The sequence below is a fragment of the Onychomys torridus genome, chromosome X, assembly GCF_903995425.1.
Source record: "Onychomys torridus chromosome X, mOncTor1.1, whole genome shotgun sequence".
Lineage (NCBI taxonomy): Eukaryota > Metazoa > Chordata > Mammalia > Rodentia > Cricetidae > Onychomys > Onychomys torridus.
In genome coordinates this window covers 52,014,608-52,036,357 of record NC_050466.1, presented here as the reverse complement: position 1 = coordinate 52,036,357, position 21,750 = coordinate 52,014,608, and the positions used below count along the sequence as shown (strand labels likewise).

Sequence of the window (21,750 nt, the reverse complement as noted above, 5' to 3'; positions counted from 1 at the left end):
CTGGAGGCCTAGGCTACTTCTCTTATCTCTCTCTCATCACATGGCCTCCTTGGTAAGTCAGGCATAGTCCTTCCTTAGGATCTTTAAACTTGCCTAGAATGTTTCCCCCAGTTACCCATATTGGGGGATAACATGAAGGCAAAAGCCAGCGTATCTAAATAGCACTCCTTTCACCCTTGCCTTATCTATTTCAAAGTCTTTATTTCTTTGTAAACATTTAAGTTCTACTTACTTGTATGTTTAGTGAGGATTCTTCCTTACCAAGATTCTGGTTTGTTTCCTTGTTCAGTACTAAAACAGTGCCTAGCAAATAAATGAATGGAGCGGGAAGCCAAATTTGAATCAGAAAGTCTCTTGTTGAGCATCAGATTAGCAAAAGAAGCATTGGATGATGACTGATATCAGGGTAAGGTTGCTTTGACACTTCTGCCTGACACCCTATCACCTAAACCTTCCCACATAAATTAAATTCAGATTGCTGGGTCTCAGGTCCCAAATTACATCTTCAAAGCAGTGCTGATTCCTTTGGGCTCACTGCCTTTTATACATACTTCCACCTAGCCATCTGATCAACAATGACAGATCTCATATGGACTTGGCACGCACCATCTTCCCACAATAGAAGTCTGCAAAGACCAGAGTTTGATATGTTGAGTTTACTGCCAGCCCTAAGAGTGTAACATCTGGAAATTAAGTGGAATACTACATGGATAGGCCCTTTAAAACAAGTCCCTTTGCTTGGAACAATGTCAGGCTTCTCAGCAGGCAACTTTGTTGCTTCTGCTGAAAATGATACTAAGAAAATGCTGGTGTAGTCAAATGCTTATTGCACTGTACTAGATGCACTTGCAGATAGAGGGTCAACTGCTCAGCAGGGCGGAGCTAATAGGCTCCGAGAGCCTAGCCTTTCTTAAGCTCCGGCATCCACAAGGGCCCCTTTAATCCTTAGCATTCAAAAACCGCCCACAAAACCAGCCCCTCCATGCCCTAGCCGCCTCTTTTCTCCAAGTGACAGTCGACCATCACCAATCCGCAGCTGAATGGGGTCCGCCCCCTTTTCCCTGACCTAAACAGACAGGACCTCCTGCCAATTGGGGATGTCACTCCTAAGGCTCCGCCCCAGCCTGGCGCCACAGCCAATGGAGGGTAGATTTGACTAAGTGCCGGAGGTGGGGCACGGGCGCGCAGGTGCAGCTGCGCACATTCTGGCCGGGAGGGCGGGGAGCGACGTCGGCCGTGCGGGGTCCCGGCATCGGTTGCGCGCGCGCTCCCTCCTCTCGGAGAGAGGGCTGTGGTAAAAGCCGTTCGGAAAATGGCCGCCGCCGCCGCCGCCGCCGCCACCGCCGCCGCCGCCGCCGCCGCCGCCGCCGCCGCCGCCGCGCCGAGCGGAGGAGGAGGAGGAGGCGAGGAAGAGAGACTGTGAGTGGGACCGCCAAAGCCGCGGGCGGGGACCCTTGCTGGGGGGCGGGAGGGTAGGGGCGGGACGTGTCGCGGGAGGGGCCCGCGGGGTCGGGCGACAAGGCTGGCGGATGGCGTCCCTCCTCTCTACCCTCCCCCTCCCTCTGCTGCCGGTAGCGGCTTTCTCCTCCACTCGTCACCCGCAGTCGCGAGCGACCTTCCTCAGCGCGATCTCCCTGGAGCCACCTTCGAATGACGCCCTCCCGCTGCCCGCCCCTTCTGTGCACATCCTGGGCCTCGGCTGTGCGGGCGCCCTTGTCGTCTGGGCTTCGCCAGTTGGGCCTGCGCGCGCTCCTGTCCTTCTTGGGGCTTTGGGCCACGGCAGTGTCGCGTGCCGGTGGTCCTGGCCTCTCCCTGGATCGCGCTGTCCCCTCTCCCTCGCGCGCCCCCTCTCCCGTTACTCGTCCCCCCCCCCCAACACACACTCACACTGCGCGCGTGCGCAGTCCACCTCCTGTTGGGAGAGTGCGCCACAAGGGCTCCTGAGCTCTCACCCCCATCTCTGGGCTTTGCTTACCCCTCCTCCTCACCCATTCCACGACTTTTTACCCCCACTGCAAGCGAGTCGGTCCTCCAGCTTCATTCCCCATTTGGCAGGAACAAGTAGGTGGGGGTTATTGTCCACCCACATAAAGGACTAGACATTATGTTCTGAGTCCCAAAACTCATCATAAAGAGATGGTTATAGTTCTCGTCAGGAACCGTGGGAAGGGGACTGTGCGTTCTTCAGCACCTGAAGCTCTTCCGTGAGACCATGCCCTCAGGGTGCTCTGGTTCTTTGGGGGTGCTGTGCTGTGGCTTCGGAATATGATCGTCTACCCACCCAACCCCCCTCCTTCGCCAGCGATCATCCAGTTACATAAGTGGAATGGGACATTGTATGTAACGGGCTCTCTTCGTCCTGGAGCGCTCAGGATCACCAGTACCAGATGGGGCAAGTTCATCACATCGCTCTGACTCCTGGATTATTTCTGAAAGTTCATTCTCTTTTTAGTTTGATTATGGCCAAATCACTTAAAATAAAACACAGGTGACTTTTATGTGGCAATGTTTCTGAGGTTTTTGCACTGAAGGTTTAAAGATATTATGGAATCTAAAAAGATTGCTCTCACAAGAAAGACCCTGTATAACATTGCTAAGTATGGACCCCGTGAAGGGCAAAGCTTGCTAGGGAGTAATTCTGTGCTAGTTCCTTGTGTTTTTGGGTATGGGTTAATCACAGCAAAAATGGGCTCCACCACAAAATTGATATTCCTGACTCATTGTCAGGCAAATAGGTGTTTCTGGTTATTTTTCCAGGAACACAAATGGGTTCCGTTGAGCCATTTGCATATTATCTCCAGTGTTCGGAATCATTAACCCAAACAATGAGACAATAGGATCAAATACTGGGTGGTTGGTGGTGATCATGAAACATAATGGACTAATTTATAGTGCTAGGTGGCCGAGATGTTGTAGGATTCTCACAAGTTCTAGGTATTTTATTATACTATATAAATGAAGCCAATTTGGGCCTGGGTAGTAAAATTGTAGTAATAGGTAATTATTACTGTAGAGGAGAATTTTGGGTTTGTGGTTGGAATTGTCATGTGAATCTCAGCAGTTTCAATTAATAACATGATTAAACTGACCTCTTGGTTCCTTTGAAATATGCCAGATCTCTATAAAAAGATGGATGAAGTCTGGATTGTTTAGGCCTTTGGGGAATTTCCACCAAGGGTTTGGAAAAATACATTTATTTATGGGCTTTTGGGTTTTTCTTTGTTTTTAACTTCAGATCTTATAAAGCCTTGCTTTTATTTTTTTATTTTTTTGTACCTGGGTATGTCAGAACCTTAAGGAATCCAAACAGTTTAGAAGTAAAAATTACCTAAAATGAGTTGATGCACATGACCCATTCATGGCAGGGCAGCCAAGTGGCTGATCAACAGATCGCATTCACTTTCATAAACACACCCAAGCCTTGCTTGTCAAAGATTCCAAGGTTTGCACATTTGAGCCTGAGCTCAGAGTTGGAATCTTTAGTTAATTTTCAAAGTGCCTGGTGACATCTGAAGTTAATGGTCCTGAGAATTGAGTTAGTATGTCCTGAGAGTTTAAAGAAACTGTATGGCTTTCTTGCTAATGTTGATCTATCACATATTCGTATTTCCTTTCCATGAGAATGAGCCTTGAATGTTTTAAACCTACAGTAGCAGATCCTTGTTACACTTAGGAAGAAAGTATCTTGTAGTCAGTTGTACTCTGAGAATTTTTAAATTTCTTTTTGTTGTTGTTGTTGTTGCCGTACTGGTGGTCAAATCCAGGACCTTGTGCATGCTAGGCAATCACCCCACCCCACTGAGCTACGTCCCTAGCTTTCTATTCTTTCTTTCATGCTGTTTGAATTCTGAGGTACATCTGGGGCACTACATAAGACCACAAAGATTTTGGAAAGTTATGATCCATTTTTGCAATCTGTGTTTCTTTTTCCAGTTAGAGTTGTTCCCTCTGCCTAATCTGTTTCTATGAGGCCTAATCTACTGGGGGCAGGGAGGCAAAGCTATGGAGTTTGAAAGAAAAAAAACGACTAGACTATAGTCCCATATGCCAGTGCCCCAACTCTACTCAGGCACTCCTGAGAAGTTTGTTTAACCTAGTAATAAAGAACAGCAGTGGTAAACTTGATAGCTTGTTTACATGGTAAATTATGTATCCTGGAACCTTTTATCTTTCCTAAAGGTGACTGTCAGTAAGAATCTTAATTGGCTAAGAGCAGTTTATCACCAGGCTGTCTGAGTTATATCTCTGGGAAACAGAGAATCATGGATAATGACATTTGTAGTAACCAATGTTTTAAGCACAGCCTAGACTGTAGAATTCCAGGGAATGTGGCAAAACACCTCATTTTCATCACCTGCTCTCGTAACATCTGTGCAGACCAGGCCATGTGGCTGACAGAAACAATCTTTTTGTTGGGTAGAGAACATTATTGTTCTTGCAAGGGAAGGGTGTAAGTCCTCAGTACCCATCACAGCCTTTTGTAGTCACCCTGCTGTTGTCTAATCAGAGCACTGTACCTACTCATCATTTCAGGGAGGACCACTGTCAGTGGTTCCCTTCTTCTGGGGCTTGTTTATACAGAAAGTGTGTGTGTTCTTCTGCTTTCCACACTTTTCTTCTGCTTTCTTTTCCAAGGAACATTTTCCATCGAAATTTTGATTTGTGTGTGATGGCTTAAATACTTGATTAGACCACTTTCATGGTAGATATAGTATGTGGGATGACTGAGTGGTAGTAAGACTCTGAGAGAAGGCAGACATGCCTATTCCCATGTTAAAAGGGGCAGTATGACCAGAGTAAACATTGGCCTTTTTACCTTCTGGGCACTCTGCTAGCATGTGGATGTCTGCTCACCTAGTGTAGCTCTTTGCCAGCCAGTACTGTGGATGTCTGGACTCTTGTTATTGGCCAAACCTTAGTAAAAGTGTGTTTATCTTCCTTTCCTAAGAGCTGGAGGTATAGCATGAACATTTTTGTTGGATTTTTACCTAACTGTACCCCTTTTTAGCTTTTTCCCTGTAAAATCTTGAGTTAATTAAAGATCTCAAACTCTTTAAGAGCTTAGAATAAAGCTTAGCTCAGCTCCCAATGAAACAAGGGCTGAAGATACATGGCTTAGTCAGTAGTAAAGTGTTTGCATTGCATGTGCAGGACACAGATTTCAGTTCCAGTACTACAAAAATAAAACAATAAAATTGCATATAGGTAAAATTGTGGTCTTCAGAACTTGTGACTTTGCAGGCCCTCCCAAACAAGGTGTTGGTTTGGTTTTTATTAGGCAAGTGTCCAAAAAATATTAACTTTGGGATTTCAAAGTGTTTCATGACTCAATTCTATGACTTAAGGAAATTATGGGAATTAAGAAGTTTTACTGAGCCTTAAAAGATAACTATAGTCATCATCTAGGGAACTAGCAGTCAGCTGCCAAGGACTTGGTTGCTGTTGCCCTTCGTCTGGATTTGACCCAATGAGTGACTATAATAGTCTTAAGTTGTATAATGTAAGCTTTTCTCTTAGTCTAAAGATAAAAGTATTAATGCTGGGAGAGCCAGGTATCTGAAATCAGCTAATATGGAGCAATTTAAGTTTTAACAAGGAAATGATGGTATCTTGATGGCAACATCTTTATTTGAACATGTGTTCAAAAACAAAAGAGGCTGAAGCAGAAAGATCTGAATGTGAGGACATCCAGAACTATATAATAGAACTGCCTTAAAAAGTACCAAGGTTGGAGAGATGGCTCAGCGATTAAGAACACTGGCTGCTCTTCCAGAAGATCTACATTCAATTTCTACTACCTTCATAGAGGCTCACAGTGGTCTATAACTCCAGTCCCAGGGGATCTGATGGCCTCCACTGGCTTCAGCAGGCACTGCATGTAGGTGGTGAACATGCATTCAGACAAATGCTCATACATATAAAATAACAACAAATAAAATCTCAAAAAAAATTTAAGAAAAATAAAAAAATAGTCAAATGACCCATCAGTTCAGTGTTTTATAGACATTGAGATTTACTGATATGAGAGGCTTAAAGTAATTGGTTAGAGATGGACTTCTATATTTTGGATGATGGCTTTGGCTCTCCTGGTGCTTTTTGTCTTTTATCTCAAGGTGAAAGCCCCTTTGTGTGATGTTAGAGCAGTTCCTTGCAGCTTTGACTGCTGGAAGCAGAAGGGAGACTTGGCTTCTGGATTTGGTGTGTTCTTTTTGAGGTGATGTTTTGATGTTGCATGCACTCTTTGAACACATTCTATCCTTGACTTTTTCTGTATTACCTGTAGAAGAAATCTTATCAGAAATCACCACTTGTGGTATGCATTGTAGTTTCAAAGTATTCCTCAGAGGTGTCAAGACCTCTGAGTTTTGATTCTGACAAGCATAAATCTTGTTTTTATTTTAGCATTCTGTCATGTGGCAGTAATTTGCAGTTTATTCTTTGCTTCTAACTAGATGAGCTGGGAAGTAACATAGTACTTTGTCTGTGTTTATCTTCAAAATGTCCCAAAAAGCCTTGGGAAAAAGGTGCAGCTCAATGGGGACTTTCAACTTACAATTTTCTTTGTTTTAGGCTCCATAAAAATACAGACTCACCAGTTCCTGCTTTGATGTGACATGTGACTCCCCAGAATACACCTTGCTTCTGTAGACCAGCTCCAACAGGATTCCATGGTAGCTGGGATGTTAGGGCTCAGGTAAGTAACCTTCCTTTTTTTTTTTTTAGTATATGTCCTGGTTTGGCCATCTGTTTTTAAAACAAAAAAAAAGGAAAAAAAAGATATATTACTCTTGGACAGTATAAAAGTACCCCCAAGATGAAAAACATAACCTGGCCAAACTGTGCCATATAATAAAAAAAAGTCACTTCCCTGAGCCCTGAAAGGTCAGTTCAGTTTGGGTAGAGTTACTTTGTAGTCACAATGTGATCTGGGGGTGGGTGTCAGATTAGAGCTGGAACTGGTGATCTGCAGCTTCAGTTCACCTTGAAGCAGAAGAGTGCTTGTCCTGAGCTCTTCACCTATGCTGCTGCTCTTACCTAGTGGTCTTCAGCATGACCATTTATTTGCTTTGGTTTGGGCTAAATGACTTACTGGTCAATGTTAGCAAAAGGTAGTGTACTGCATTTTCAGATACAGGAACTGGTATGTGGTCCCCTAGAAGGATACCCTTCTGAAAGTGTCACAGAACAGTGGAGAGTATGGCTAATGGTGCTTACTTGCTGTACTCCAGTGATAGAGTGCACTCAGACACGTGCAGCTCTTGGGATTCTAGAGCAGAATAAGTGCTTTTGGAAAAGCTGGAGAGCCAAGTCATTGTAGAACTGACATTTAGGTGATAGGTCTGCTGCAGTGGGGTACCATTGTGTGGTACTATTGTGTCGAATTTAGTTTTGTAAGAGTGAATTGTTCTGTAATTTCTCATCTTTTATCAGATTCAAGCCTCTCAAGCTTTTTTTTTTTTTTTTAAATAAATGGTTATTCCACATTTGATATTTTTGTCACCTGGATTTCTGTGTGATAAAACAGATAATTCCAATGGAATTTTCCCATTTTCTACAGAAGAAAATGTTGACTGTTCACACATGCTGCATTGTAATTCCAGCCGAGACCCCCAAGTATCATTTTCTGTGTATCTAGTATTTATTATGCCTCATAAAACTATTGTGTACATGCACATTACCCCCAATCCAATAGCCTATTTATCTGTGGGAGTAAGTTTTAGGGAGAGGAGAATAAAAGGAAATGAAGACCATAGCACTGCCTCCAGGTCTCCGGTTTGGTTCTGCTCTTGACCCTGTGACTTTAGTTGTCATTCTTCTTACTGTGATGGGGCGTGCTCCAGACCTGGCTGACTGTTCTTTGTGCTCTACATGTTTATATTGGTGGGAGTTATATAGTTAGTGCTTTATCTCAGAAATTCTTTGGACTAAATGTAATAGGAACAAAGATAGGTTTCTTCTGATAGATGTTGAGTTGGGAGTGGTTTGTGTTTTTTATATTATTTTTCTCAGTTTACAAATGCCTTTATGAAAAAGGTAGTAATGACACTACACATATAGAAAAGATGGATTTTGGAAAAAACTTACTACTTACAAATAAGAAAAACATAACCATTTGAGTTCGAACAATAGAATTTGTCTTTACTTGTAAAGTGTATCATATCTTTTCTCCTTTTAAAAAATTGCGGGGTTGGGGATGTAGCTCAGTGGTAGAGCACTTGCCTAGCAAGCACAAGGCCCTGGGTTCGGTCCTCAGCTCCAGAAAAAAAAGGGGGGGGGAGAAAAAATTGCCAGGCATTGTGATATATAACTTTAATCTTAGCACTTGGGAGGCAGAGACAGGTGGATGGATCTTTGTGATTTAGAGGCTAGCCTAGTTTACATAGCAATTTCTAGGCCAGACATGGCTACATAACAAGACCCTGTCTCAAAAAAACAAAAGAATAAAACTTTGAAGTAGAACTTCTTCATAAGCCAGTCATTTTGAAGAATGGCTGCCTAGACTTGGAGGTACTGGTAGGTATTGGCATATCGCCTTTCCAAATGGCTGTCTTAGTTCCTGGGGCTTCATAATTAGATAACTATGTTTTAAATCAGTTCTCTTTTCACTATTACTGAAGTTGAACCTCAGTAATCATTGGCCATTTGTATCTGGCCTATGTGAATTGTGTGTTCATGTTCTGTATTCATTATTCCATCAGAATAATTTTTTAATTCTGTGTATGAGTGTGTCTTTATGTCTGTGTCTTTAGGGATGTGTATGCATATGAGTGCAGGTACCTGTAGAGGTTAGAGGTAGATTGTGTTGGAGCTACGTATATGGACAGTTGTAAGACACCTCACATGAGTGCTGAAAACTGAACTCAGGTCCTCTGCAAGAGCAGCAAGTGCTCTTTTATCTCTCCAGACCCCCAAGACACTTCTTTTTAACTGGATCTATAAGAAGCCAGGGCCTTGTACTTTCTAGAGCCACTGAACTGAATACCTAACCTTTGTAAGAACTCTTTATATATTAAGAATTCTGACTCTTTGTCATGGTGCAGATATTTTTCCTACTCTGTCATTTTTTGATAACTGCTTATCTTTCTACTATATAAAATTTCAGACAGCCCAATGATTGGCTTAGTGGCTTAAAGATACTTCTACCAAACCTAATGACCTGAATTTGATCCCCAGAAGCCATATAGTAGAAGAGAACCATCTCCTGTAAGTTGTTGATTCCAGTTGTTGATTCCCACAAGTTGTCTTTGGACCTATACATACGCACTATAGTACGCACATGTGTAACATGCATTCATTTTAAAAAGTTAAGATTTCTTTTGCTTTTAGAAAATGTTTTCTGGGGGCTAGAGAGATGGTTTAGTGGTTAAGAACATAAGGACACTTGCTGCATGGCAGTGGTGGCGCACGCCTTATAGTCCAGCACTCGAGAGGCAGAGGCAGGTGGATCTCTGTGAGTTTGATCTACAGAGCAAGTGGACAGCCAGGGACACATAGAGAAACCTTGTTTTGAAAAACCAAAAGAGCCGGGCGGTGGTGGCGCACACCTTTAATCCCAGCACTCGGGAGGCAGAGGCAGGCAGATCTCTGTGAGTTCGAGGCCAGCCAAAGCTACACAGAGAAACCCTGTCTTGAAAAACCAAAAAAACAAAAACAAAAACAAAAAGAGCACTTGCTGCTCTTGCAAAGGGTCTGGATTCAGTTCCTAGAATTCACAATTGGGTGTAACTCCTGTTCTAGGGGATCCAACACTCTCTTCTGGCCTCCACAGGCATCAGGCATGCATATGGGAATAAACATACATGCAGGCAGAACACACATAAAATTAATTTTTTATAAAAGAAAGTCTTTTTCTTCTAAGAATTAGTTGATTTTCACTTTCATTTTCTTTCTGAAAAGGTTGATGTATTTATAATATACATATTTAATGTACATTATAAGTTCATGTTCCAAATTCTTTTATAAGTTCATTTTTCAAATTTGTGTGTGTGTGTGTGTGTGTGTGTGTGTGTGTGTGTGTGTGTGTGTGTGTGTTAGACTAAGGGATCATTAGGCTTGGTGTCATGCCTATTTATGTCTCTCTAGCCCTTGTAGTTTTTTAAATTAGCTTACAAAATGACGGTTTCATAATGGTATTTTCATATGTATTCTGTTCTGTTGCTCATTCTTCCCCAGTCCCTTTTCTGTTCCCCTGCCTTGTCCTCCTAGTCCTCTCTATGGAACCCCCACATTCTGGTTTCATGTCATATGTGTTCTATTACCCATTTTCCCCTTAAGTTTGCCCAGTGTTTTCCCAAATACTGATTTTTGTGTTTAATTTTGGGGTGGGATGATGTCTAGAAAACACTTGGTTTTGTTTTAGTCATTTGGTGAGCTAGTCATTCAATTTTCAATATCAAATGCTGTCTTCTTTAGATAAAACAAAGTATCTCTTAATCGTTTTTCCTATTTTCTCTGTAAAGTTGTGTTTTGTTTTTCCTGAAATTTGGGGAGCTTGATGGTGGTCCTATTAGCCAACATTTATTCATTCACCTGCTAGGGCAGTGCTAGGGCCTGGACCTGGCGTTTTCTCCTTGACTTGGTAGATGTGGGCTACAGTGCTTCCACAAAACTTGGACACAGCAGATCTTCACAAAAGCAGACTTTTGATAAAATGGTAAGAGTTTAGAAGAGTCTGTGTTGAATTTTTCAAAGAGCCAGGTGTAGTGCTCCATACCTTTAGTCCCAGCATTTGGGAGGCAGAGGCAGACAGATCTTTAGGCCAGCTAAGGCTATACAGGCTCTGGCTCTTTAAAAAGTGTGTTTTAAGAGGCTAGAGAGATTACTCAGTGGTTAAGAGCACTTGTTGCTCTTACAGAGGACCCAGGTTTAGTTCTTAGCATCCATAACCATTCATAATTCCAGTTCCAGGGAATCTTTTCTGACCTCTGTGGGTACCAGACATGCATGTGGTACACATACATACATGCAGGCAAAACATTCATACACATAAAATAAAACCAGTAAATCTTAAAATTTTACTGTATTTTGAGACAAAGTCTCTCTAAGTTGCCCAAGCTGGCTTTAAACTTGTAGTCTTCCTGCCTTAACCTTTCTAAGTTGCTGGACTGACAGACATGTACCACAAGCTCCAGCATATATTAAATTTGTTTTAGTCAAAATACACATAAAAGTTACCATATTAATATTAACTTTTATGTTAAAATGGTTACCATGCCATTTAGTGTATTGAGATTGTTGTACACCTATTATTGCCATCCATATCTGGATCTCTTTTTTAAAAAATAAAGCTGCAGTTCTGTGCTTAGTGAACACTATAATTTCCACTTTCTTCCTTCATTCCCATCTTTTGCTAAACCACTATCCTGCTGGCTGCCAATTTGACTAGTGCCTTACTCTGAATGTTTATGCATATATGTTTTTATGTATTTTGTGTCTGCTTACACACAAGAGTATGTAGGACTCTATCTTTTACCTGAACTATAAAATATGGTACATACTTGCAAAGCTTGCTTTCTAGTTAATGTATCTTAAAAATTGTTTGGAATTAGTTCATAGAGAACCATATCATTCTTTTTAACTATTGGGATTAAATAGTCTATTTATGGGATGTACTATAATTCATTTAACTGGCTTTCTATTAATGGGTGTTTGTGTTTCTGATTGTTAAAATTTCATTGATCCTAGCTCAGTATGGTGGCACACACCTATAATCCCAGTACTTGGTAGGCAGAGGCAATAGGATCACTGCAAATTTGAGGCCAGCCTGCTCTACATAGTGGGTTCCAGACCATTCAGAGCTATATAACAAAATCCTATCTGCCCCAAAATGCTAATGCTATACATTCTTCCTTGTAGATACGATTTAGCTCAGTGATAAGTTTATGTGTAAGAGAAAGTTCTAGAAGTGGAACTTGCTGGGTCAAAGGATATATGCATGTTTAAATTTCAAAGTATTTCAAACAAAGGGGTGGCCATTTGGTTGTAGACTTTTAAGGGGAAAACTGAGTAAATAAACACAAATTTATGACTACAGTACTATTTTTAGAGATTAGAGTGTAATTGGGCTAGAAGGAAGTTGTTTTTAGTAGTTAGCACTAGAAAACAAAACTTTGGAAGCTTGCATTTCATAAAATGCTCCTCATGTGAGCAGGACATTTCAGGCAAGACATTTTACTTGAGAAGAATTTCAGCTAGTTCCTCTTTGTGAATCTTGAAGAAAATGAAATATTTTTTTTTTATTTTGAATCATTCTAAGTTATGGTAGCTTCTTTGGATGCCTGGCTGAAAAGTATCCCTCAGATGCTGGACCTTCTGCCTCTTTCCTGTTTTAATTTGCATAAAGACTATCCTGTAAGTATTTGGAACTAATTGCTGTTGCTTCATTTCTCTATGACTATTGTAGTATGTATAGCAATACTTTATTCATATAACCTCCACTGCTTGAGCTTCTGTTATGTAGGGTAACTGCTAGCTACTGGGGACTGCCCTTAATCCTGGCCTAATAAAGGTACAGATGGGCAAATGGGCTGTGACTTTCCAAGGGGTTGACCGCTATGATTGTGAAAAGTGTGTGCCACTGAGGGAGCACATAAAGGGTTAGATTTGGGGAATAGAGGCAGAAAACGGTTTAGTTTTCTTTGTTTTAAATGACAGTCAACACCTGAATAGTAAGGAAACTTTAGCTGAGTCCAGGAGAAAGCATCAGTAGGAAAAAATGAGTCTTAAGGATAGACCAGAATGCCTGGTAGCTGAGGCATGAGAGAATATGTGGGGCTGGCTCAGAGTGGCTGGCTTGGTACATCAAAATAGGCAGGGGTGAATAGCAAGCTGGAGCCTGTGAATGGGAACTCTTGTGTTTTCAGGCATTGTAGTACAGATGCTGAGGCAGCTGTATACCAGGTATGCCAGGCAGGCTCGCTTTCTTTACAAGCTACATCATATTCTTAAGATATTACTCTTACCCTCAGAGGCAACAAGCAGTTCCCTGTCCATCCATCCTGTCCCATTTCCACACTGAAATTTGTTCTGGGGGGATCTACTCTTAGGCAACTTCTGTCACCTTCCCATTCTACCTGTTGGGCCTCCAGGGTTCACATTGTAGCTATCTTCAGAGAACCTCCTTCCCCTATAGTTTTGCCCCAGGAGACTGACAGACATTAACTAGGACAGGGCTTGTCCTTCCAACATAGTTTATTCTCTATTAACATAGTAATGCTTAATAGTGCCAGCCTGTGAGGTAGTCCAGACTTCCATAGGAGCAGAAGCTATCGATGGTACTAAATGATACTTAGTTCTCTTGGTTTTTTATTCTAGGAAAGTACTTTACCGTTAACCTATACCTCCAGCCCTTAAACTCTTACTGATTTTCATTTGTTGGTATTTTTTTAATGTATGTATGTTTTCATTTTTGAGACATTGGTGCCATGTAGCACTGACTGGCCTAGAACTTTCTGATTTTTTGAAACAGTCTATCCTCAAAATCCACATGTAGCTGAGGCTGGTCTTAAATCACTAATCCTATTCCACCTCCCAAGTACTAGAATTAGAAGTGTATATCACCATACCTGGCTTTATTATTTTTTTGAACAAGAATTTGGTAGTGAAGGAGGTGTGTGAGTAAACTTGCTCCTTTCTTGTCATGGCCCAGGTCTGCCCTTGATGAGCCAATTTTAACAGCACTTGTTCCAATTCACCCAGCCTGGGCTCAGGAGCTGAAACTAGAACCTTCTCCTAGATCTTCTGAGCTTTCATCTCTCCTATCCTCCCTAGGTCATTCTGAGGTTCTGTTCTCCTACACTACAGTCTTCCTAGCCCATATACCTTAGTCATGTGGTAGCTACCTGAGTACTTTATGACCCAGACATAAGTGTTAGCAATTTGCATATTCATGCCAGGCTCCTTTTACAGAACCCAGAAACAGTCCAGCTAAACTCCAACCCATGATTAACATTAATTTCCCTGCTTCCCCAAAGCAACCAGTCTGCTAAAATTGATCAAGACACATTGCCTGCAAGGTTTGTATTGTACATACAGCATAGTATATTTTACAGTGCTTAGCAAATTTGCAAGATGCTGCTGTATGCAACTCCTTTCTCTCTCTCTCTCTCTTTTGAAAAGTATAGTTGCATTGATCTTTGCAGACCTTGTTCATTTGTGTCTTCTTTTGCTGTAGGAACATTTTTGCAACAGAAGCCTAGCTAACCAGAGTCTTGACTGTGAATGGAATTAGAAACAAGGATTGGCATTTGATTTATGTTTACATCCTTTGGTTCTGTTAACTAAGAAGTTGTTGGATCTCTGTGTTTGTAAAATCTTCCTACAAAAAAAAGATGGTATCTGTACCTAGGCTTCCTCTCTCCTTTGTAACCTTCCACATTTCTACTAAACCATGGATTTAATACTTTTGTATCATGATCTTAATTTTCTCTATGTGAGTTGATTTTGAAAATCTTAAAATATTTTGGCTTGTTTGGGGCTTTTGATACTCCTGGGTGTTCTCCCCCAATTTGGGACTGTATCCAATTTTTTTATTTTTTTTTGTTTTTTCTCTGTGTGTAGTATCCCTGTCTGTCCTTGAACTCACAAAGATCTGCCTGCCTCTGCCTCCTGAGTGCTGGGATTAAAAGTGTGTACCAGCATGCCTAGCATTTTTGTAAATGATTTAAACATTTTATATATATATATATATATATATATATATATATATATATATATATATATATTTAGACTAGTGTTCCTTATGTTTACTTGCCTAGTTGTTGAAAGTTGTTCATCTGTGTCCAATTCCTGATAATCCCAAATCTTCATTAGTTTCTACCAATGAAAGAGATATCCTTTATAAATGAACAGATTCAGTATGCCAAACTACTAAGGGAAAATTCCATTGCTTGAGGTATGTATTGACATTGCTTTGATGTGTTATATTCTGATTGTTCCTACACATATTTAGTAATTCATTTTTAAAATACAAATTTCCATGTGTTTCTAGGTTTTGTGTTTTTGTAAACAGCAGAAGGTATTAGAGCATATTAAGGACTAATTTGCTCTAATATTTTTAGCTGTTTTTGGAATTATACTTGGCAAAAAAAATAGACAAACGTCTGCAAGTTGTGACATTTTGCTTTTTGTTCTTTTAAATTCCAAGATAAATAAATCTACTGAGGTTTTTTTTTTTTTTTTTGCTTGTAAAAACATGGGAATGATTAAAATGATAAAACCCAAGTAGTTAGGACAGTTGAAAGTGTTTTTTTAAATAGTTATATATTTTTTATGTATATAGGTGTTTTGCCTGCATGTGTATATCTGTATGAAATGTGCAGTCTTGGTTCCTGAGGAGGCCAGAAGAAGGCTTAAGATCCTCTGGGACTGGAGTAACAGATAGTTGTTAACTGTCATGTGGTGCTGGGAATTGAACTGGGGTCCTCTGAAAGAGAAGCCAATGCTCTTAACCACTGAATCATCTCCAGCCCCAAAAATGTGTTTTAAAGTGATGCTACCTTATTAAAAAAATGTAGCTTTTAAGTACTTGTATAGTATTCCTTAGAAGTTCTTCCAGATTAAGACAAAACAATCAGAAATATATCTTTCTTTTTTTTATGTGCATTGGTATTTTGCCTGCATGTATGTCTGTGTGAGGTTGTTGGATCCCCTGGAACTGAGTTACAGACAGTTGTGAGCCACCATGTGGATGCTGGCATTTGAACCCTGGGTCCTCTAGAAGAGCAGCCAGTGCTCTTACCTGCTGAGCCATCTCTCCAGCCCCAGAAATATGTTATCCTTAAACCTTTTGGGCTTTGGTTTTTTTAAGACAATGTGTCATGTATCCCAGACTGGTCTCAGACTCCTCATATAGCTGAGGATGACCTTAAACTTCATATCCTTTTGCTTCCACCTCACAAGTTGGGAGTAGTCCTGGCCTTGGCATATAGCTCAGTGGTAGAGCACATGTATAAGGCCCTGGATTTGGTCGTTAGTACCAAGAAAGTATGTGACTATCACCAATAGAATATAAAATTTTTTTTCAGATTACATTATATTTATTGTAGATACATGAAATATCATATGTGTTCATTACTGCTTCTAATTTTTTTTTTCCGAGGCAGAGTTTCTCTGTGTAGCTTTGTGCCTTTCCTGGAACTTACTGTGTAGCCCAGGAGGGCCTCGAACTCACAGAGATCCACATGCCTCTGCCTCCTGAGTGCTGGGATTAAAGGCGTGCACCACCACCACCCAGCTCTAATTTTTATGGTTAGATCTACTTCTGGATCTGATTAATGATTTACCAAAGAAGCACATGTTATTTTAGCACCAATTCTCAAAAAATCATAAATCATTTTCTGTGTATTTTATTTTATGTATTTCAAACCATTTCCTGAGGAGGAATCCAGAAAATAAAACAAGCTCATGACAAAAAAAAAAAAAGTTATGAATGACCATCTGTGGGCTGAAAGTGTAGCTTATTGGTAGTATGCTTGCCTCGAGTTTGTGAGGTCCTGAGTTTAGTACCCAGATCTTGGAGGTGAGTGGGGAGAGATCTCTGTTTATTATTCCATGCAACAGTAGATTAAAAAATAAATCAAGTCTGGCTTGGTGATACGTACCTGTAACCCAGCACTTGGGACATCATCATAAGTAAATAAATAAGTGACCAGTTGATTTGAAAAATACCCAAAGTAAACTTTAAAATATGGGCTGGGAAGATGTATCACTGGGTAAAGTACTACTTACACAAGTGTGAGAATCTTGAGTTCTGATCACCGGCACCATGTTTAAACAAACAGATGTGGCACAGATAGAAACAAGAGGATCCCAGGGGCTCTCTGACCAGCCAGTCTAGTCAACCTATAAGGTCCAGGTTCAGTGAGAAACCCTTTCTCAAAATATAAGGTGAGGAAGCTGAATAAAACTCTCAGTGGTTAAGAGTGCTTACTATTCTACAGCAGCTCACAACCGTGACTCCAGAACCAAGATATCTGTTACCTTCTTCTGACCTTGAGCACCTGTACATCCATGATGCATGTATATACACACATACATATAAAATAATAAATCCCTTAAAAATAATAAAAATAAGCAGGAAAAAAATAGAGGAAGACACTACCTGCCAACCTCTCACTTCTCTGTATGTGCACACATGGATGTGCACATGTAAATAAAATAAGTAATCACTGGACTAGAGATATGGTTCATCAGTTAGGAGCAGCCCATAGCTCTTACAGAGGACCTAAGTTTGATTCTCAGTCAGTACCCATGTTAGGTGACTCACAACAACCTGTAACTCCAGCTCCAGGGGATCCTACACCTCTAGCTTCCATGAGTACTTCATACTCTACACACACTTAAAAATAAATCTTTATAAAAAAATTAAGGTATTGCCGGGTGGTGGTGGTGCACACTTTTAATCTCAGCACTTGGGAAGCAGAGCCAGGTGGATCTCTGTGAGTTCGAGGCCAGCCTGGTCTACAGAGCAAGGTCCAGGACAGGCACCAAGACTACACAGAGAAACCCTGTCTTGAAAAACAAAAACAAATAAAAAAATTAAGGCATCAGTACTCAAGTAGGCAGTTATATAGGATAAAGCACAGGTATACTAAAAGTAGACAAAGGAACTAGAGAGATATCTCAGCAGTTAAATGCACATATTACTCTTGCAGAGTTTGGTTCTCAGCACCTATGTTTGGTGAGTCACAACTGCCTTTAAATCAATTTCCAGGGGATCCAATGCTTTCTTCTCTCCTCTGTGGATACCTGCACTCACATGTGCATACTACCTTTACCCCATAACCCATAAAGATAATTTTTAAAATAAATATTTTTTAAAGATACAAAATGAAATTCGAATTTTCCATTTTGAGATAGTGTCTTACTGTGTAGCTTAAGATGTCCTCAAATTCATCATCCTCTTGCCTCACATTTCCAAATCCTAGGATTGTAGGTATGTGTCACTGTACAAGTTCACCTTAATTACACCTAAAATTTATTAACACATGAGAAGTTTATAGATCTGCAGAGTGTAATAGAATAGAATTGGTTTTTTGTATATGTCTCTCTCTATATATATTAATTACTATTATTGTATATTTAAGTGTTGTTTGTTTTGCTCTTTTGGGGAGCCTGCCACCCAGCTCCGAAATAAATCACACACAGACGCTTCCTATAATTTATAAATGTCCAGCCTTAGCTTGGCTTGTTTCTAGGCAGCTTTTCTTAAATTACACCATCTATCTTTGGTCTTAGGGCCTTTATCTTTTTCTATTCCCGTATACCTTTTCTTTTCTTCTTACTCTAAGACTAGCTGTTTAGCTGGGTGGCTGGGTGGCTAACTCCTGAAGTCCTCCTCCTTCTCTGGCTACTTCTTTCTTCCTCCCACATTTCTCCTTTATATATTCTCTCTGCCTGCCAGCCCACCTATTTCTCTCTCCTGCCTCACCATTGGCCATTCAGCTCTTTATTAAACCATCAGGTGTTTTAGACAGGCACAGTAACACAGCTTCCCAGAGTTAAACAATGCAACATAAACAAAAGTAACACACTTAAAATAATATTCTCCACCCCCTCTTCTTTTTAAACAAAAATGAAAGGTTTTAACTTAAACATAGTAAGACTGTACACAATAAGAACAATTACCAAGTAAAGGTTACATTCACATTGTACTGAATTCCAATTCATTTGTGTCTAGTAAATTTAAAGAAAATACTTCATTATCTTATCTTAGTAAATCCAAAATTTTATACCTAATTTACTTTTATCATATCTAAGGAAAACTGCATCTATAACTATGTAGTCTTCAACTCCATCAAAGACCACAGAAGGATATAATATTATTTAAGTAAACAAAAAGGTGTATTGCAAACAACTTCCAAAAACTCTAGAAATGACAGAGATGTCTGACTGCCTGGACAGTCACTCAAAAAGTTCCTCTGCAACATTGGGGCATCCATCTTCAGCCTACAAAACCTGAGTGTCTGGCAGACTTTTCAGTGAAGCAGGAAATTTGAATGACTGTCCTGCATATATTGGCAAAGTTTGTCAGTCACTTTCCTCTGTATCCTGCAAAATGTCTGACATTGTTCTGTGAAGCAGGATCCCTGAAGGACCATCCTGCCTTGTTTTGTGTTTTAATTTTACATATCAGCCATGGGTTCCCCTGTCCTCCCCACTCCTGCCCCCGCCTTCCCCCCAGCCACTCCCCTCCATTCCCATCTCCTCCAGGGCCAAGACTCCCCTGGGGATTCATTTAAACCTGGTGGATTCAGTACAGGCATGTCTAGTCCCCTCCTTCCAGGCTGAGCAAAGTGTCCCTGTGTAAGCCCAAGGTTCCAAACAGCCAGCTTATGCACTAAGGACAGGTCCGGGTCCCACTGCCTGTGTGCCTCCCAAACAGTTCAAGCTATTCTATTGTCTCACATATCCAGAGGGCCTGATCCAGCTGGGAGCTCCACAGCTTTTGGTTCATAATTCATGTATTTCCATTCATTTGGCTATTTGTCCCTGTGCTTTTTCCAATCTTGGTCTCAACAGTTCACACTCTTACAGTCCCTCCTCTTTCTCGACAATTGGACTCCTGGAGCTCCACCTGGAGCCTGGCTGTGGATCTCTGCATCCACTTCCATCAGTTATTGGATGAGAGTTCTAGCATGACAGTTAGGGTGTTTGGCCATCCAATCACCAGGCTAGGTCAGTTCGGGCTTTCTCTCGACCATTGCCAGCAATCTACAGAGGATATATCATTGTGGATTTCTGGGGACCTCTCTAGCTCTCTGTTCTCATGTGGTCTTCATTTATCATGGTCTGTTATTCCTTGTTTTCCCTTTCTGTTCTTGATCCAGCTAGGATCTCCTGCTCCCCTAAGCTCTCTTTACCTCGAACCTTGCCCTTCATTACCCCCACTGTCATCCAGGTTGATCATGTAGATCTCATCCATTTCTCTGTCATTGGGCGATCCCTGTGTCTTTCTTAGGGTCCTGTTTTCTAGGTAGCCTTCCTGGAATTGTGAGTAGCAGTCTAGTCATCTTTGTTTTACATTTAGTATCCTCCTATGAGTGAGTACATACCATGTTTGTCCTTCTGAGTCTGGGTTACCTCACTCAGGATGATTTTTTTTCTAGATCCATTCATTTGCCTGCAAAAACTCATGATGTCATTGCTTTTCTCTGCTGAATAGTACTCCATTGTGTATATATACCACATTTTCTTTATCCATTCTTCAGTTGAAGGGCATCTAGGTTGTTTCCAGGTTCTGGCTATTACAAAAACTGTTTTGGCAAAGTTCAGCAGTCACTTTCCTATGGGTCCTGCATCTCCAGTTTACACAATATACTGTCTATCAGTCCAGGCAAGAGCAGCTTCTTGCCCAAATGGCTAACCTTGCCACAGTGAAAGCAAACTCCATAAGGAGTTTCTTTGGTGCCCATCATTTCTGAAGTAAATTGGTGCTGCCAGGAGCAGATGTATTTCATTGTCATGAAAATCCCTAAGTTAACAAAACATTTTAAATGCCATATTCTATAAGTCTTCAAAAGGTTTGATGATCATCTGTCTATCTAAAATATATCTCGGGTTGGAGATTTAGCTCAGTGGTAGAGCGCTTGCCTGGCAAGCACAAGGCCCTGGGTTCGGTCCTCAGCTCTGGAAAAAACAAACAAACAAACAAATGACTGACCACTAACCTGTGTTTCCTGATTATCCTATATAGTTTATAATAGCTTTCAAAAACTAGAACTTCACTCTACATTTCCAAATGAACTGCATAGGCACAATACCTCAAACAAAAATAGAAACATACATACATTATGTTGTAACAAAAATTAGCTTATATTTTTATCAATATACAAAAATCCTTTAAACAAGATTAGAAACATATATTCAGTGTAACAAAATTAACATTAAATTTATGTCAATATACCAAAATCCATGCCAGTGCAAAATATGAGATTAATAGTTGTCTTTTTATCCTATATTCCCCTAAATTATAACAAACATCCATAACCCACCAAATAGCCAAAGACCACCCACACCCCTCCAACTCTTGGGAATGTGAGTGTAGTTTTCTCCATACTGCTTCCTGCTGTCTGTTGACAAAGTGTCTTTAGGGTCCCAGAGAGAAAATTTTTAGATAATTGCCAAGTCCTGGGAAGACCAACTGTAACTTTTGTTGACACATATCACCTGTCAAGATTCAGGAGGTCTCCCCTGATCCATATTATTCCTGAAGAAATACACAGCCTCTTGTTTCCTGTGGAAACAAAACTCCAAAGCATTTTTGACTTCCACTTGACAAATATATTTTTTTACTTCTTTTTTAAAGTTAAGGCATTCCTAAAGTAGGTAGATTGGTTCAATTTTACAGTCCAGTTCACAGTCCCATGTCTCTTAGCAGCTGTCGTTTGCTTCTTAACAATCAAAAAATTGAAAATCAACACAATAACATACAGAATCCAGATTCCCTATGTATTTCCCATCTCTACATGGCTTATTTTTATATTACTTCTCTCTTTACTTTACTTTTAAACTATTCCTTTTTTTTTTCTGTGACTATACCCTTTTTCTTTTCTTAAGCCTATGCACATTGTTAAACATACTGTAACCTATTTAGAGGTTTTTTCTGTCTGGATCTGTCTTTACTGCATATCTCTTAGCCTTTTTGACCATGTGAGCAAACTTTAAACTGCCAAGATACACTTGAATCCTCCATGCAGCTCTCTTGACTGGCTCTGCCTAAAGTGGGTCATGAAAGCCAAGCCTAAAAAT

The 21,750-nt window shown here is 40.6% G+C and overlaps 1 protein-coding gene across 1 annotated transcript in view; it reads left to right on the top strand.

Moving 5' to 3' along the window:
* The first annotated feature begins 1,390 nt into the window (after nt 1–1,390).
* Nucleotides 1,391–21,750, top strand: part of Mecp2 (methyl-CpG binding protein 2) — a 67,416-nt gene continuing 47,056 nt past the window's right edge. The window contains exons 1-2 of the mRNA XM_036174078.1: nt 1,391–1,419; nt 6,571–6,694. Coding sequence (XP_036029971.1) covers nt 6,669–6,694 — 26 coding nt within the window. The 5' untranslated portion in view covers nt 1,391–1,419; nt 6,571–6,668. The remainder of the gene's footprint in view (nt 1,420–6,570; nt 6,695–21,750) is intronic.